Source organism: Phoca vitulina, unplaced genomic scaffold (genome assembly GCF_004348235.1).
Source record: "Phoca vitulina isolate PV1807 unplaced genomic scaffold, GSC_HSeal_1.0 scaffold2, whole genome shotgun sequence".
NCBI lineage: Eukaryota > Metazoa > Chordata > Mammalia > Carnivora > Phocidae > Phoca > Phoca vitulina.
This window is the reverse complement of record NW_022589705.1, coordinates 49,655,777-49,674,991: the sequence shown is the minus strand read 5'-3', so window position 1 is coordinate 49,674,991 and position 19,215 is coordinate 49,655,777. Positions and strand designations below refer to the sequence as shown.

The window sequence follows — 19,215 nt, the reverse complement described above, 5'->3', positions numbered from 1 at the left end:
TGCACAAAATGTGCAGGCAGTTTACATGATAACTAATAAAAACGTTTTACAAACATGAATATATGAGCAAGATGTTTAACTTCACTAAGGATAAAAATGAGATACAGTCTCAAAAAGTGGTAATACCTAGTAGTTACCTTAGCAGGTACTTGTTAGCAGTGAGTGTAGGGAAATAGACACTGTCCTATACTGATGGTAGAAATATAAATTATAACAATTTTCTTAGAAGACTATTTAAAAATATATGTAAAAAACCTTGAAGATGTGCATACCTTTGGCCTAGAAAATAATTCCACTCATTGTTTTTAGCCTAGAGAAATAATCGTAGATGCATATAAAGAATTATACACAGAGATATTCATCTCAACATTTTTTTTGAGACGGGGGGTAAGGGCAGAGGGAGAGAATGAGAGAGAGAATCTTAAGCAGGCTCCACGTCCAGTGTGGAGCCGGATGCGGGCCTCGATCTCATGACTCTCAGATCATGACCTGAGCCAAAATCAAGAGCCAGACACTTAACCGACTGAGCCACCCAGTCTCTCTTCAACATTTTTATAAATAGTGAAAAGTTGGACAAAATCTAAATGTTTAATTGCAGCCACTAAAAATCATTTAGGATTTAGTAGGAGAATATTAAACGATGTAGAAAATATATATGACACCAAAGAGAAGAAATTATTAGTATAATTCTACTTTGTAATAAAAGAATTTATTTGTGTGGCTATACGTATGCATAAGGATATACGCTAAGATTAACAGCAATTATCTGGGGGTTCTGGATATAAGGTAATTTTAATTGTCTTCTTTGTGCTTCTCTTTTTCAAAATTTCCACAACAATCATTGTCTTTAAAGGGTAGATTAAGAATTACATATTTTACAAGAGTATGATAAGAATCTAAATTTAAATTATAATTATGTGGAAACGTCATACAAATCTACTTCATTATTGTTAGATATGAAAGAAATCGCCTATTTTGCTTTTCTCTACCACTTCCTTCTTGTTCCCCCTGCTTCCCTTTCCTCCCCCTTTCCTTCTCTCCACCAAGCCCTTTCCTTTCTCCTCCCTTTCTGTTCTCACCCTTCTCTCTCGGCTCTGCCTGAGTCCTGCTTCTGTCCCTGGGGGTATCGCTCAGCCACTAGGAGTAAGAGTCAAACAGTTTGCTGACCCTGACCCTGAAGCCCAGTTGATCCAAACTGAGCAAGAAGTGAACAAGTTTCTTGCATTTCCTTCCAGACCTCTAGTAGCCCTGACACACATCCTAGACTAATCAAGACTGTGTGAAATGTACGTCCATCGGTTCAGAGCCGAGCTCTTGTCATATAGGACTGCATTGATCAACTTCCCAAGAACTACTGGGCATGGGAGCATGTTCTTTTCTCCTACATCCCAAATGTTGGACGCCTCTGCCTTCCAACACTACTCTAAAATAGCTTTGTCAAACAGAGCATGAACACTAGGAGTTTCCTGACATTTTCATAACTACGAGCATATGATTTGCAGTTCATATTGAATAACGATGTAAGAAATCTGCCAAGAAAGCTCCAAATACTATTTCCAGCACTGGTTCCTAACCAGTTACAGCTGCCTCACCGCAGAATGTGAGCACAATAGACTACTAGGTTCCGTGCTGCTCGTGCTTGTGGGGTTTGTATTGAGTTACTGGGAGTCACCCTAATGGGGGAAGTCACTCTCCTGGAAAGCATTTAAGATGAATAAAGCTAAGGGTTTAATGTTCTAATGAATAAATTTGTCAATATTTAAATCAAACTTGTGAACACTAAGTGTTTTTACATATGTTTGCTGCAGAGGTTTCGAGGCGGTCTTTGGCTTTCCAGACGCGAATAAAGCAGATAGATGCACTGTTAAACTTTCGAACAATGACAAAGAAAAACATGGAGTAATTGCTTCACTCAAAGCCTGCCAGGAGATTAATTGCCTAAGAGATGTATTTTATGCAGTGTCCAAAAAATTGCAGAATCTACAGGAGTGCCTTGCTTTCACGAGGAGAAAACATATGTCACCTCTCACCAGAGATGTTTATGTCTTTTCACAAACCTGTCTTTTTTCAGCCTAAAGACATTCCAACTGGAAATGACTACAAAGCCAGGAGTTGATAGGTTAGGGGTGTTTAGTAATGCTTAAAATAATACCCTCATGGAGTCCGATACAATTCTGTACTGCGAGCCCTATGGAACAGCAACCTGGACCCCAGGACTGCAAGGCCTTTGTGGTTCTGGTTAGAGGAACTGGGGGGAAGGAGGGAGATAGGGAATGGTGAGCCTACCTCTGCCCTTCCGACTCATTTTTGGGGCTGCGGGGTTCTTGGGGAGCTAGCCAAGTGCACTAAAGAAATAGGTCCACCTTTGGGATCGTATTCAAACATGGGCTTGCCAAAGGCTGATGGTGTTGGAGTCTCTAGGAAGTCTTTATAACTATAGCTGAGAAGCATAGAGTGCAGTTTCAGAAACACTTACTGGATGCCTGCTGCAAACCATGTTGAATGTCCTGGAAATGAGATCAGGGATGTGTTAAGACTACAGAGAAAAATAGGAAAGGCTGCTGTGCTTCAGGAACATTCTGCCTGGTAGAGGAACCAACATATTGACATTAATCACAGTAGAATGAAGTAGGTATAGGATGCTAGAGAAAGTATATCTGCTCAGGGACTCATCTGGGGGGTTTCTGGAAAGAACGTTAAAGATGGTAAGACTGAGCTAGAACAGTAAGCCAGGTGAACAAAGGTGAAAATGGGTTTCTTGAAAGGAAATAGCTAGGGCATGAATGTCTGTTAACAGCATGGTATCGTCAGAAACTACGAGCTGTTCTTTATCACTAGGGTCTGGAGTTCCAAGAGAGGCAGTGGCAGGAGCTGAAGAGGCGGATGGGGCGAGTCATTCGGGGCCTTATGATCCCTGTTAACATGCTAGGACTGTTGCCAGTGAACTTTATGCAGCAGAGAGTCACTGCAGTTGTAAGCGAGAGATGATCTGGTCTACCTATTAGGTAGCTCATTCTGTGCAGCTTGAAAGATCCATCTTCAAGCTGAAGAACAGAGGTAGAGACACCAGTTAGGAGGAGACCACAACTGTCTTGGTGGAACACAATGAGAGCTTAAACTAGAGTGACCATAAAAGGTTAGAATTGGAAAGAACATGCCATATAGTTCGACTTCTATACTCTACAAATGGAGTGACTGAGGACCAAAGAGGCTAAGTGACCTATCCAAGGTTAGATGGAAATAAAGTTTGTTGGCAGCTAAATCAAGACCAAGGACCCTGGCCTTCTGATTTCTAGCCCAGTGAATTTTCCACTCAGCAATTCCAAGATCAGTCCCAGCATCCTGCTTGTTGGGTAATGCCCCAGAGAAACTTGAAACTTTACTTGGCCAGCATTTTTCCTGTCAGTATCTAGGAGGTGGAAACTGTCCTTGCTGGATGGAAAGGCCTTCAACCAAGCCAGACTGCCAGGGGGGGATCTTTTTTGTTCATCTTCTTTCTGTCTGGCTTTAAATCTCTCCCTTACCTTTTCCACCCTCTTCTCCTCCAGAAAGCCTTCTCCAACTACTGCTTAAGAAATTCTCTCTCTTCTGCTGACTCTAAGCAGTGTACCACACAAGTGAGCACCTTTCCTCAAGCTTGTTTTCTCAATATGTTAAGCTAACTACTGTATCATTATTAAGCATTGGGACAATTTGGAGGACACGTGGTCCAATAAAATCAAGATCAACTCTTCCCATTTAAATTCCTTCCTTGACTATGTACCTATAACCATTTTATATAGCAGCATTATCTGTGCAGATACTGTTTTGCGTTGTGTCTTTTCTACTAAATATATATTCTCATATATATTTTTATTAGCTTTATAGTATTCCTCATAGTGAGAACAGCAGGAAATCTGGAGTGAGTCCTGAGGCTTTGGACAAGAAACTTAATCCCTGAACCTTAGTTTCCTCAACTAGAAAATTTGGACAATACTACTACCTTGAAGCGGGTTCCTGGCACATGGTAGATGTACAGAAAGCATCCATTCTCCCCTCCACCCCACCTTTTTGTTGTTGATGTTGTTTCTGTGTGGGGCAATATAGTACTTTTGCAAACATCTAGGTATGATTACAAATGAAGCCCATAGCTATAAGTCAAACGTTATTTTTAAAAATCTACCTCAAAGCTGAGAATATCATTGAGCACAGAGAAAGATCTTGATAACTTGTGAAGGTAGGTGGAAGAAATAAAGAAGAGAGGAGAAAACCCTTGTAACTTGAAAACTAGACTAAGAAGTCTGTGGCCTTCCAATCCTGTACTCATTGAAGTGACCAGTACTTATTTTGTACCTGAGGATCCCAGTCTGGTTTATGGAGAGTGTCAGCTGCATGGGTGACACAGATTTCCATTTTAAATGGCCTTTGGACAGCCTTATGGAGGGCAGGTGGAAAGAGCAGAAGACTGGGGCTGATCTCCCAGTCGGGGGACTGTTGGGGTGAATCAGCTGAGGGGTGGTGGGTACCTAAGCCAAGAGGGAGGATAGGGCTCAAATTCAAGAAGTGCTTTGGAAGCTACTTTCGTTTTCAAGTTAGAATGTTTTAGAGGGGAGGGGAGTGGGGGAATAGGTTAGCCCGGTGATGGGTATTAAGGAGGGCACGTATTGCATGGAGCACTGGGTGTTCTATGCAAACAATGAATCCTGGAACACTACATCAAAAACTAATGATGTACTGTATGGTGACTCATAGCATAATAAAATTTAAAAAAATTAATTAATTAATATTCTCCCTAAAAAAAAAAAAAATGTTGCTACTTGTAAAGGTTGCCCCCTTTTGTCTTCTCTTCTTTGTTCCTTCCATTCAGCAGAATTCACGGGGAGGCTGAGTGGCCGGGCTGGGGAAGTGGAAAATCTGACTATAATTTCAGGTTGCTGGATGAACTCAGGCTCTCCCTCTTTGCTGCCACCACCGAGAAGTTAAAATTAAAAGTGAGGGAGATTTAATTCACTCATTAAACATTTTTTTAATTTTGTCAACATCTTGACACTTTCTAGGAAAATGGAGACATAGCAGTGACCAACCAAAGTTCCTGTCCCCATGAAGATTGTATATAAATAATAAACAATGGTATCAATCGATACAGATACAGATAGAGAGTATATCTGATGACACTAAGTGCAATGGGTAATAACCAGGCAGATAAGGGCAAGGGGAAAGCAATAAGCCTGAGGTCAGAGAAGTGGTGGGGGTGGCAGGAGACTATGCAAGGATGTTGTAATGACTCCAGTTTTCACTTAGTGTGAGAAGGGAAGCCATTGGATGGGCTTGAGCAGAGGAAGGACATGAACTGGCTTATGTCCTCAAAGGATTCCCTCCACCCACCATGTTGAGAATAGACTGCGGCATGTGGCCAAGAATGTGAGTAGAAAGACTAGTTGTGAGGCTGTTGGGAAGGATCATGCAGAGGTAATTGTGGCCTGAACCAGAGGATAGCAGTAAAGGTGGGTTTGGGATAAATTTTGAAGAAGGTGAAAACATGGGCTGATGGTCTGGATAAGGTTATGAGAGAAAGTGTAGAGTCAAGGAGAATCCAGAAGTTTTGGCTGTGAGCAGTTGGAAGGAAGGAATTATTATTTACTGGGATGGTGGAAGAACTCGAGAATGGTCTTTGTAGAAAATAAAGAGTTCAATTTTATACACATGGAGTTTGAATTCCTTTTAGATACCCAAGTGGGTATGAAGGCTGAAGTTCAGAGATTATTCTCATCTGGAGATATTTGGGAGTCCTCAACACAGAAATGGTCATTTAGAGAGGGTGCCTAGGTGGCTCAGTCAGTTAAGCATCCAACTCTTGATTTTGGCTCAGTCTTGATATCAAGGTCATGAGATCAAGCCCTGCGTGGGGCTCCATGCCGGGTGTGGAGCCTGCTTAAGATTCTCTCTCTCCTTCTCCCTCTGCCCCTCCCCTGTGCTCTCTCACTCTCTATCTAAAAAATAAATAAATAAAAATAAAGCTAGGAGATGGGAAGATCAGGTAGGAAGTGAGAGTAGAAGAAAGAGGTCTGAGGAGTGAGCATAGGGCTCTCAATGACTGAAATCTTAAACTAGCAAAGAAGACCAAGAAAGCACAGCCAGAGAAGTAAGAGGAAAACCAGAAAAGAACAGTATCCTGGAAGCCAAGTGAAGGAAAGGGTTTCAAGGAGTGATGAGCTGTGTCAAATGCTGCTGCTAAGTCATTAAAGATAAAGACTTGAAATTTACTATTGGATTTGGTATCATGGAGATCGTTGACCTTGACAAGAGCTTTTTCAGTGGATGGAAAGGCAAAGGCCTGATCGGGGTGGGTCCAAGAGCAAGTGGAAGAACTGGGGAAAACAGGTGTAGGTAACTCCTTTGAGAGAAATATTGCTATAAATGGGAGCAGAAAAATGTGGAGATAGCTGAACAGGGACACAATCTAAAAAGAATTTGTTTTAAAATGGGCGATAGGGGGGCACCTGGGTGGCTCAGTTGGTTAAGCAGCTGTCTTCAGCTCAGGTCATGATCCCAGGGTCCTGGGATCGAGCCCCGCATCGGGCTCCCTGTTCAGTGGGGAGTCTGCTGCTTCCCCTGCTTGTGCGCTCTCTCTCTCACTCTCTTTCTCTCTGTCAAATAAATAAATAAAATCTTTAAAAATAAAATCGGAGATAGGGACACCTGGGTCGTTCAGTCAGTTGAGTGTGCAACTCTTGATTTTGGCTCGGGTGTTCTCAGGGATCATCCGAGCCCCACATGGGGCTCTGCACTCAACGGGGACTCTGCTTCTCTCTCTCTCTCTCTCTCTCTCTCCCTCCCTCTGCCCCTTCCCCTGGTTGTGCGCTCTCTCTCTCAAATAAAGTAATAAATCTTTAAAAGGAAAAAATAAGGGACACCTGGTTGGTGCCGTCGATTAAGCAGCTGACTCTTAGCTTTGGCTGGGGTCATGGTCTCAGGGTTGTGGGATCGATCTCCCACCCCCTCTTCCGGCTCCATGCTGAGTGCGGTGTCTGCTTGGGATTCTCTCTGTCCCTCCCACTCATGCTCTCTAAATAAATAAGTAAATAAATCTTTTTAAATTTTTAAATAAAAGGAAAAATTAAATGGGAGATATTAGAGCACATTGATGTATTGCTGGGAATGACCCAATAGAGACGGGGGAAATGGTGATAAACAGAGAAAAGGAACAGTTGCCAGAGCAATGCCCATGAGTAGGTGAGGAGGGTGAGATCCGCCTGTGCAAGGCGATGGTTGGGCCCATCCACTGTCACGGGATGGGAGGCAGTTTAGGGAGCAGAGCAAGTAGGGGTAGAGGTGGCAGTTTAATCCCAATTCTCTTCCCTAATTCTAGGCCTCTCTGATTTCATCAGGCATACTCACTTCTGTTCCCAGTGTGTCCACAGAATTCAGACACATGCATAATTCTACGCATGACTCATCTTTGGTACAATGAGAAGGAACTGCGAGATACGAATTATTAAAAAGGAGTGGGACAAGAGCTTCCAGCTAAAACTCTAAGTCAGTGTAAGCGGGGATTACACTGAGTGGGGATTTTTGTCTGCTTTCTTCTCTCCATGCCTAGAATAGTGCCTGGTATATAGTAAGCAAATCAGTACATATTTCTAGAATAAGTAAAGCAGAAAGGGACCTTATACTTCACAAGCAACTATCATGAGCAAATACTTGGTATAGGTTATCTTATTTAATATGCCAGCTTAACAGATATGGAGACAGAGGCTCCGAGAGACTCCATACCTAGCCCAAGGCCATGTGCAACTAGAAAGCAGCTGTTAAGATTGAACCCGGTATTATTTTGGGTCTCCAAAGGCCCGCTCTTTCCACTGCACTGCACTCTGTCCATCTAACTACTTGGTGAACTCGGTCAAATCACACAGCCACTCACTCTTGGTTCTTTCATCTTTAGAAAGGGTTGGACCAGAGGCTTGCAAAGTCCCCTTGCAACTGAATGACTCCGTGAGATGGTAGGCCTGGCGGACAGCTACAGGCATGGCGCCTGCCCTGAGTTCACGTCCCCTTTCCCACCAGCTCTGCCAGCAGTCTCGTACCATTTCCTACCACCTCTGACACAGGCTCAGCAATTTCCATTGTAACAGCTGGATGTTCTGTGCTCTGTGCCTTGGGTCTATTGCCAGTCCTTGTGGGAGGTTATGGCTCCTGCCCTTTCAAGCTGAACCTACCATCTTGGACCCCAATCTGCAGTCTTAGATCTCCAGTCCCACCATTTGCCACACTGCCCCTAACCACATCACTTTCTGGTGTCCCTTTGTTTTCAAGATAAAATCCAAGATTTGAGTGCACAGAGAAGGTAATGGAATGTGGCCCGGACTCTGCAGGTTAAGACCCAGCCCTTGGATTTATCCTGCCCCCCTCCTCCCATTGCTCCCATTTAGCCTTACTCTGCTTTTGACTCCACTTACCTTGGCTAGCATACCACAGTCGACCCTTGAACAACAGAGGGTTGAACCATGGGCCCACTTCGAGGCAGGTTATTTTCAATAAATACAGTATAGCACTCACTATAAATGTATTTTCTCTTCCTTATGATTTTCTTAATGTTTTCTCTAGCTTACTTTATTATAAGAATACAGTATATAACACCTGTAACATATAAAATATGTTAATTAACTCTTCATGTTATCAGTAAGACTTCTGGTCAGCAGTAGGCTAATAGTAGTTAAGTTTTCAGGAATCAAAAGTTATACACAGGTTTTCAACTGTACAGGGTTCAGCTCCCCAGCGCCTGTGTTGTTCAAGGGCCAACTGTATTGAATCCATGATTTGTTGAATTATTTCTCTTTTAAGCTGTCGCCTCCTCCAGAAGCCTTCCGAGCCTTAACTGGATGCCCCTTCTTTTATTCTCAGCCCACAGCTTCAACAAACTTGTTGGTTGAAGAGGAAGAGGAAGGGAAAGAGAGAGGGTGGGAGGAAGGGGAGGGGAACCGAGACTGTATTTATCACACTTAATATTTCTCTTCTCCTAGACTGTAGAGTCCTGGTGAACAGGGATTATATTGTTGGTATCTGAATACCAAAAATATGAGCCCCCTACCCCCCACCAACCCACCCCTATTCCACATTTCTCCTTGAAGAACCCATTGGATTTCATAATCCTTTTCCAGAGACCTCTTGTCTAACAGATATCGCTGGTCTAATTACTATATTCCCATTCGGTGCATCACAAATCAATCCTTATTTTAACATGAATTTCTGCCACTACTGCAATTTTTTAGACGTGTAAGATTCTAGACTTGACGTGGGCACCTCTGGGTTGCCCTATTTTGGATCGGGGGTTGGGAACAGCATTGAATCCACCATTGCTTTTTATGGAGGCTGGTAGTCTTTCATAACTGCCATCCGTAGAAGGGATGGGAAACAAAGCTGAGCGGGAACAGAAAAGCAAGACTTAGGGATTGGGTTTAACCCACTTCTGAGTGGCAGTATGAAATTAAACCCTCCTAAGAAGTCCCTAAATTCCCTTTACCACTCTTTCCACAGAACTCCTCTTTTTTCAATCCATGGCCAAAGTCATAAAAGGAAAGTGAAAAACAAATTAAAGCAATCCTAGTAATATTTGTGGTAGAAAATCTGACCAGATTGTTATGTGTGAATTTCATATTCATCTAAACCCCTTTTAGTCTCAATGGGCAAATTTAGGGGTCCTTTGAATACCTGATATTTGGAGAACTGCCAAAAAACATCCAAAGAGCTTCTAATGAGACCTCGGGGGTGTGGGGACGAGGGCTGAACATGGGGGCTCCAAGTCCCACCTGTGCATTCCCAGCTCCAGCCTAAGGTTAGGGGCAGAGTAGGCCCTTCAAAGGGGGAAAAGTGAAAACACCCCAGGGCTTCTTAGAAGGTACAAAGCTAACCTACCACAAAAACCTCAGTAAATAGGAGAGGGCAAAAAAATCACTCATTCTTTTATTAGTGATCTTCATATTCTTACAAATAGGTACTAAATACACATCATTTCAGATGTGTATTTAAATAGGAATCAAATACATTACATGCATAATTTTCCCTCAAATCATATTTGTGAGATACAAGCCTGGGTAATTCTGCTCCTTTTCCAAAGTGAAACGCAACCCTTGTGTTTCCAAACATCGTTATGAAGCAAAGCCAATACCTTCCCATTTCTAAGTTGGACACAAGTAACTATTACGTGCTGCTCTGGAAACTATGACAGAACATTATTCATCTGTTTGTTTTAATGGTTCATGGCCAAGAAAAAAAACTTCTAAAATTTAATTTTTTTTAAAGATTTTATTTACTTATTCTAGAGTAAGAGAGAGAAAGAGAGAGAGAGAGAGTGGGGGGAGGAGCCCAGGGAGAGGGACAAGCAGACTCCACACTGAGTGTGGAGCCCAACACGGGGCTCGATCCCACGACCCTGAGACCACAACCTGAGCCAAAACCAAGGGTCAGACACTCAACCAACTGAGCCACCCACGTGCCCCTTAAAATTTAATTTTTTAAAGCAAAAAGGTGGTGTGAGAAAGAGCAAGGGACACTTTTGCTAAGGAAATAAATGTTAACAATTGTCAGTGTCCAGGTGTGGGAAACAGCCCGTGATACTTGACACCTCAGAATTTCTTGTGCTCCCAGAAGTGTTCTAGTGAGAGAAGAGATGGTAAGAGTTAGGTGAGTGCTCAGTCTGATAGATTGAGGTCTTCCCTGGGAGTCATTGCCCCTCTGGGTTGATGGGCCTGGATTAGCTTACTTTGAAAGCTGACCTTAAAGGTCAACTATGTTAACACATTACCCTTTTTGATGCCCACTTACAGATTGGTCTTTAGAGAACACAGTTTGTGAGATAAGTTTGGGATCACATATTTAACCCATAATCTCTTGGCCAAAGCCAGCCTGAGGCAAAGTCTACTCTTGGCGCACCAGACACCTCCCCTTCCAGGACCCTCACCGTCTTTCCTTCATTCTGACCAGCTCTTTCCATGTCTCCACCTGTATTTGTCCTAATGTCCCTTCTCCGAGGGTGTGTAGTTATAGCTGATGATAATTAAATTATCTTCCCTCCTCCTTGTTTGCAGTTAACCAAGGGTGCTTCATGGTCCAAAGTCTTCTCGGGAAAAAGAAAGAGGTATAGGTGGTAACTTTTTAGACCACATCAGATTCTAATCTGTTCTTAAAGATTCCATGTCTCTGATCATTTATCCATATTGGAATAATTTTGCATTCTTTACTTAGATTCTTAGTTTTATCATGTGTCCCCCCTTTTAAATAAAAAATAGCAGATTTTTACCTTTAAGAAATGTGACTGGGGCACCTGGGTGGCTCAGTTGGTTGGGTGGCCTACGCTTGGTTTCGGCTCAGGTTGTGATCTCGGGGTCCTGACTCAGCATGGAGTCTGCTTGTCCCTCTCCCTCTGATCCTTCCCCCACTCACTGTCCCTCTCTCTCTTTCTCAGATAAATAAACGAATATAATCTTTAGAGAGAGAGAGAGATGTGACTGTACTTCCCAAGGAGAACCCTGTTTCTGAGGTGGGTAGCTTTGCACCCAGACCCAAAGTTACTAGAGCTGGCCCTGGAGAGCATGATGTGTGTGGATCTGCCATGGCTATGTTTTAACTGAGCAGCTAATATGTGGCCTGGTTTAAAAATTTTATAAGGGATACTTCCCATCCACCTATGGCCATGATGGTCTTTGGGCAGGCACTGGTAAATTATTATTGCGTCTCCAGAAGAGATCATTTCATAGAGACCGAAAGCAGATTGGTGGTTACCAGGAACTGGGGAGAGGGAGAAATAGGGAGTAACTACTAAATGAGTATGGAGTTTTATTTTGCTGTGATGAAGAGGTTTTGATACTAGATAGAGAAAAGAAGAAAGAAATTACTTCCTAAATTGCTCACTGGAGCACAACTAGGGGTACCCTATCACACCTAGAGATACTTTGAGCTGTGTGATAGCTTTCCCTCAAACCAAAATTCAGAGCTTTGAGGGCAGGCAGTTTGATGTGATTTCATCTTCATGGCTCAAAATGGAGCTCTTAAGAGGGAGTGAGTGCAGTAAATTCACAAGTGGTGGATTCTTTCCTTGACTGCCCTCTGTATCCATGAGGCCGCTGTGCTGTGGGCTTGCAGGCCACTCTCTCTGGCATTCTCGTGAGGAGCCACAAGAAGCAGAACAAAGAAACCTGCTGCAGCTGTGTGAAGTGCCCGTGCTTACAGCAGATCAGTCTGCTTGCAAGCAACCCACAAAGCCACCCCCAAAACTTCTCCCCAGATCTGAAGCTGGAAATCCCAACCATTGACCCTCTCACCAGGTCCGTCAACCTTGTCCCTTGGGTATATAAAATTAATTTTTTTTAATTGAGGTGAAATTCACATAGCATGAAAACTAACCATTTTAAGGTGAGCCAATGGGTAGCAGTTAACATATCCACAATGTTGTATTAACTACAACCTCTTATCTAGTATCAAAATATCTTCATCATAGCAAAATAAAACTCCATACCTACTGAGTAGTTACTCCCTATTTCTCCCCCCTCCCCCTCCCCTGGTAACCACCAATCTGCTTTCTGTCTCTATGAATTTATCTATTCTGGATATATTATATAAAGGGGATCATTAAAATATGTGGTCTTTCGTGTCTGGCTGATCTCCCTTAGCGTAACGTTTTCAAGATTCTTCCATGTTGTAGCATGTTTCAGTACTTCATTCCTCCTTTTATAGCTGAATAATATTCTGTTGTGTGTACCTACCACATGTTGTCTATCCCTTCACCTGTTGATGAGCATTTGGAGGTTGTTTCCACTTTTTGGCTATTGTGTATAGCGCTGCCATGAACAATTGTCTTCCAGTTTTTGAGTACCTGTTTACTGTTTTTTTGTTTGAGTAAGATTTTATAGTTAGCAAATTAACTTTATATCCATTCTCTTCCCACTAAGGAAAGGCGTGCATTTTAACTGGTCTTATTACCCCAAAGGGGAAGTTTTTAGGGCCTAACTCATCCATAAGTCTATTAGGCCTGCCCATGCTCCTGTGTAAAATGTGATGAGGAAGAAAGTGGTTTCCGGCATGGAGGATGCTTCTGGCATGTCAGTGGGCTAGCCTGGTACAGCCCCACATCTATCACATCTGTTTCAGGTGTTGGTCCGTCAGGCAGCAGGCCTTCTTTTCTACTTCTGAAGATCTGGAGGGGGACGGTTCTTGGCAGCCCCCTTTCCTTCATTCAACAGGGTTCCTGAGTTGTGTGCTATGCCGGGGGCCTTGAGGAGGGAAGCTGAATGAGACATGGTCCTTGCCTTAAGTGGTGGCGAGACGGACACTAAACAGACAAACAGAACATGGAATCAGAGGTGTGTGGGACAGCTGTGATGTGTGATAAAGACGCTGGCTTTGGGGGAGGTCAGTGACGAACTTCCGTGGGGGACTTAGCATCTGGATCTTGAAGACAAGAAGGCACTCACAAGGTGAAAAAGAGAGTGGAAGGCATTCTAGGCCTCAGGAAGAGAGTAAGCCAAGCCAGAGGAACAGCAAATTGCCTCCCCTGTTTTGAGACTAGCAAGGTCATTCGTGTCACTAGTATGATCAGGTTCATAGGTGTGACTGGCAGGAGGAGGGCTGGAAAAATGGGCAGGGACTAGATGATGAAGGGCCTTGGAGGCTGCCGTCAGGAAACTGAAGTGAGTGGGAAACATAATTTTAGGCAGGAAATGACCTGATTGTGTTCTGTGTTTGAAAAGATCACTTGTGACAAAGTGAATGATGACCCAGATGACAGAGATGCCCTGTATTGGTGAGTCCCACACGCTCCATCCCCAGCCCACCTGCTCTGTCATCCTGGCATGAAGCTGGGCCCAGAGCTAACTGTCAAGTCAGGGAAGATTGCCTTCTTCCAGCACAGACCTCTCATCCGTTGCCCCAGCCTATACAGCTACCAATAAAGATGAAAGTGCCTGCGGCAGCTAGCAGAAGTCCATCTACACTAAGGGCTTCCTGACCAAATAGGTCATCACTCCTGGAAGTGTTTGAATTTAGAAGTAGGCCAAGCCTCAAACAAGTAAGTGAATTGTTAGAGAAGGGAATTCCACCACCCAGGGATAGGCCCAGAGGGAGTGTTATAAGGTTTGTTATAAAGATTAAATGAGGTCATCTGACGGCCTTCCTGACCACCTCACCCCATAGCATCTCCAGTTACGTCTACACACAATAAGGTTCCCACCCTCCCCCATCCTATAAGATTTTTTTTTTACTTTTTATTTTGAAATATTTTTATAGTTAAGAAAAGTTGCAAAAATAGTACAGAGAGTTTCCATATGTCCTTCATCCCATTCGTCCTAATGTTCATGTCTTGCATAAACATAGTGGGATGATCAAAAGTAAGAAATTATTGGGGCGCCTGGATGTCTCAGTAGGTTAAGCAGCTGACTCTTGATCTCGGCTCAGGTCTCCATCTCAGGGTCGTGAGTTCAAGCCCCGCATTAGACTCCACACTGGACGTGGAGCCTACATTAAAAAAAAGGTAATAAATTATCGTTGGTATGATACAAACTAATTTACAGACTTTATTTGAATCGTGCCAGTTTTTCCAGTCATATTTAGGGTTTCTTTTTAAATCACATGACTAAGACAACCATTGAGTTCGTTCTCTTGTGTCCTTAAATTAAGGCAGCCTTCAGAAAGCCTGCCCTCCCTGGAATCTCTAAGGAGAGCAGTTGTGGGCCTCTCATGGTCCAAAATCGGCACAACCCCATTTGGGCATCGGTGAGCAGTATTCTCCATCTTTTCACTTTCCCTACCCCACCCACCCACCCACCCTTTCTCCTCCTTTCCTTCTTCCTGCTTGCAAAACTACAGATAGTCTCCACATGCCCCGTACCATGCAGTGTGCTTTTTCCATCATCAGAGTTCTCTGCTTTAGTCAACTGACCTGAGAAGTTGGCCCGGGAATTTGTAGCTATTGATTTTCACTGTCGCTGTAAAACCCCCTTGGGTTGTGACTTGCAATGGCAGCATTTCCTTTTCATTGGTCTCCAGTGGGTCCTGGGTAGATACCCCTATGGCTGCCATATTGGTCGTGGTCACTCTTAGTGACCATCCCTCATAAGCTCCTTGGGGAGACCCCTGAGGTGGAAGGATATCGGGGTTGGCAACATGGTAACTAAATTACTTTATGAGTTAGACAACATGAGTCCCCATCACAAAGCATCCCTGCTTCTTGACACCACGGTGAGGTCGCTGGCACATGTCAATGCAAAATTCCATTCCCTTTCACAATGCACCCTCTTCTCCGTAGAAAGAACGCAGCCTTGGGCCATGCTCACTGTAAGTGCCCTTGCACTTTTGCCTCTGTGTGCTCCATGTTTTTGAGTTTGCTCAGCAAAATTAATGATGAAAGAAGTGTGAGCTGGAGAAAAAAGCATAGAGCTGATGAATGTTGGAGGAGCATTGGTTCCCCTCCAGCCAAAAGCCAGCAGGAAAAATGGAAAGCGTGAAAGGTGATTGTGACTCTATGTTCTAAAGAAAACCTTTTTTGCCACCCGGCACACACCAAGGCATCTTCACAGCAGAAAGCCCCTGTGAGCAGTGCAAAAACCTTCATAAACCATTTGGAGGGAAGCTGTATACCACGGTGTACAAGTGCTAGTTTGGGGCAAATCTAGCTCTTCTACTTGCTGTGTAAATTTAGACAAGTTCTCCTCTCTTTCTGACCCTCAGTTTTCTCATCTGTAAAATGAGGATGATTACACCTTCCCCTTTTTTAGCAGGATTAAATGATTTAATATCAATTGGATGTGTAAGTGAAACTTAACAGTTCCTGGTCCAGAATAAAGGCTCATTTTAAAGTCTCCTATTTATCATTGGGCTGATCTGATTAAAAGTAATACTGAAAACAGGACCATCATTATAGATCTGACAACATGGTGTAATGGCTTAAGCTTGTACTTTAAGTTTAAATCCTAGCTCCACCAAGAACTGGCTTTGTGAATTTGGGCCAGTTATTTCTCTGAACCTGAGTCTCTCCCTCTGTAAAAGAAGGATAATAATGCCACATAAGGGACTACTTGGAAGAAAGCACTTAGCATGGTACCCAGCACAGAGAGTGGCAGACACTTAATAGAGGTTTGTTTTTCTAGTGCTGTGGTTCTCAACCACATTCAAATCACCTGAGAGCTTTTTAAAAAGCATGCATGCCTCTACCACATCCCCAGAGAGTATGATTTAGTAAGTCTGAGGTGAGGCTTAGGCATTGGGGTTTTCAAAAGCTTTCTGGGGAGATTCTTCAGAGCAGCTGGGGCTGAGAACTACTCCCTCAAAGATGACATTACACACCGTTTTTTTGTTTTGTTTTGTTTTGTTTTGTTTTGCTTTGCTTTTTATATCTGTCCCCAAGAGACTGGTCAGAATATCAGGAATTCTGGGCACAGTCAAAAATTCAATACACCTGCAGCTCTAAGCCCTTGATAAGAAATATGCAGCCAAGGAACTGCATTCCTTTTTATTATGAAAAAAAAAAAGTATTCAAAGAGTCTTTTTAGAGTCTTGAACTGGAAAGGTGGTAAGAAGTTTAGCCTAAGCCTCACACATAAAATATGGGGACTCCCAGTAGGTTGGGGATTTACATCTGGGGTTAATTCCAGGGTTTTGTCCTCCCAAGAGATATAAATTGAGGCCTTGAGAGTTTAATGTGGGGGAGGAAGAAGTGTTCTCATAACGACACCTTAAAAGTCCAGGACCCTGCTAATGCCTAGGGATAGAAAAGCATCATCTGTAATAGCAGGGGGTGGTGTGGCTGTGCATTCTGGTCTCAGTACTTTGGTTTCCAAGATCCAAGGCTAGGTCATCGAGAAACTTCTTTCTCCCCATAGGTTTACAGTATTAGTTACCCAATAAAAGTGGGGTTAATTTTACAACCCAGGTAAAATTTAAGCCAAAAAGGCTTCAACATTACTCTAGGATTTATGAAAGTAAACATGCAGGATTTTACAACATTAAAATTTCAATGTCTTCATGTCAGGTATGTGATATATTCATTTGTATGTGTACTTACAGGTTAAGTTTTTAAGAGCTTTGCAATGCAAACTGTTTTGGGAACTAAAGCGAAGATACTTCCCCCCCCCGCTCCCACCCCATCTCTACCTCCAAAAAGACTGTTAGAGTGAATAGGAAGTAGAGAGCTGCTGGAAACTGGTCTTTTAATGATCAGCTTTATCAGATTTTTTTCACCTGGTTTCCTGTTAGAGCGGGCTTTCTAGACTCCCACACTGAACCCCCAAGGGGGGATGTCTAGGGCCATCAGACTGACTAGAGTCGATTTTACAAAATAGCTTAGTAAATAATTGTCCTTTAAATAAATGTCTTCTTTGGTAATCATAAATACTTCAATAATAAGCATGTGTTACCTCTGAGTAGCACTTTACGTTGTTTGATAGGGTCCTCATGACTTTCACTTATAGGGTAGAGAGGTCAATGATTATCTTCATCTTATAGATAAGAAAACCATAGCTCAGAGGACTCAGATTGGCTAAGGACAGGCAAATGTTAAGCCCAGGAAGACAATTTCCTTCTCCTGACTTTGGCTCTAAAGTACTTTAACTTAGAAGAAACTGAAGAGGAAAACTGATCTTTTTATTTAGACAATGTACTGATTCCAGCCATGTTAAGACAGAGGGGGAGCCTCCAGGGTGAGGTCAGCCCAGAAGCGTGGCAAGTGGCCTTTTGTTTGGCTGTGGTCTGCTTTTGAGAACCAGCTGGATATTCTGTACTCTGGTGTCTTGTGCTTATGGTAGGCCCTTGTGGGATGTTATAGCCTCTAGCCTTTCAAGCTGAAGCTGCCATCTTGGGTCCGACCCTCCAGCCTTCGATCTCCCGCCATTTGCCACACTGACGCTAACCACACCATCTGGCATCCCCTCGTCTTCAGAATAAAATCTACTCCCCCTACTTTTTTTATTATTATCATTTTGAGGCAACAAAATTTTTTAAGATTATTTTTAAAGTTGTCGGGGATCACGAAAGCACGATTTTCATTGACACGTACTCTAGATTTCCTGGAATTTAGTGACTCATTTGAAGTTGTGCAGTCCCCGGGTTGCCTGGAGTCTCTCTGTTGGGTAGAGATAATGGGTCTTAAGCAGCGAAGAGCCACGTAACTGCGCTGCCCTCTGGTTTCTTTCCAGCTGCACCCAGCTTCTCACCCCATGGAGCCTCCTAATTGACACATCAGTTGGAGTGGATCTTGTGGATAATGCGCCCACGGCTTTGTAGCAAATGAAGCAGAAATAATCTGTGCTTAAAAAACAAAAAACTGTAGAACATGTGCCCAGATTCCCAACTCATTTCCTCTTTACTTTTATAACTACATCACCACCAGCGGCGAAAATAAAAGTGCTTTCTCCCCTATTTAAGGATGATTTTGCGCTTCAGAATGATTTTCTGGGGGTAAAGGAAACTTGACCAACGTGACCAGCAGATATTTTAAGTGATGGGTGGAACTGAGGAAAAGCCGGACTCCTTAGCCCTGCCTTGGGACTACTGTGCTCAGCTTCTCCCCCTAGCGACTGTTTCGGACATGACACAGTGAGAGCCAACTGGATGTAAATGTATACCAGCCCCTAATGTCTGTGCTCTGTTTCTAGAGATGAGTTTGAAGAAGATGGATTCTGTCAGCCATACAGAGGGATTGCATGTGCAAGATTTATTGGCAACCGCACTGTCTATATGGAGTCTTTGCACATGCAAGGGGAAATAGAAAATCAGATCACAGGTAGGTAACGCTAATGAAACTGTACTGATATCTTGTATAACTCTTTTTCTCACCAGACGTTTTCTTGAGCTCCTCTCTTGACAAAGGATTGGGCTAGGCATAGGGGTTAGGAGCTGGACCACAAAGAAGCAGGAGATACGACCTCTGTGTTCTGGAATGTTCATTAGAATACTTTATTGAAGGTTGTTGCTCTTAGAGGAAAAGGGTGCTCTGAAAAGTCTCACATTCATTCAGACACTCGATGAAGATTATTAGTGTTTTGGGGCATACCAGGAACTGGACGGGGCACTGGGGATATGCCGGTGTGATGAATAAGCCAGCTTACATCACTGCCCTCATAGAGTTACTGCTTGGAGACAATATCGTGTAGACTGAAAGTCGTGTAAACTCTAAATCAATTTAGAGTCTAGAATTCTGGACACCAAAACTGTGACTTTGGGGAAATCTCTTATTCTTCATGAAAATCTCTC

At 43.2% G+C, this 19,215-nt stretch overlaps 1 protein-coding gene across 1 annotated transcript in view; it reads left to right on the top strand.

The window, feature by feature from the left end:
• ROR1 (receptor tyrosine kinase like orphan receptor 1) overlaps positions 1 to 19,215 on the top strand; it is a 306,022-nt gene that overhangs the window by 249,489 nt on the left and 37,318 nt on the right. Inside the window, exon 6 of the mRNA XM_032396112.1 lies at positions 18,618 to 18,745. Coding sequence (XP_032252003.1) covers positions 18,618 to 18,745 — 128 coding nt within the window. The remainder of the gene's footprint in view (positions 1 to 18,617; positions 18,746 to 19,215) is intronic.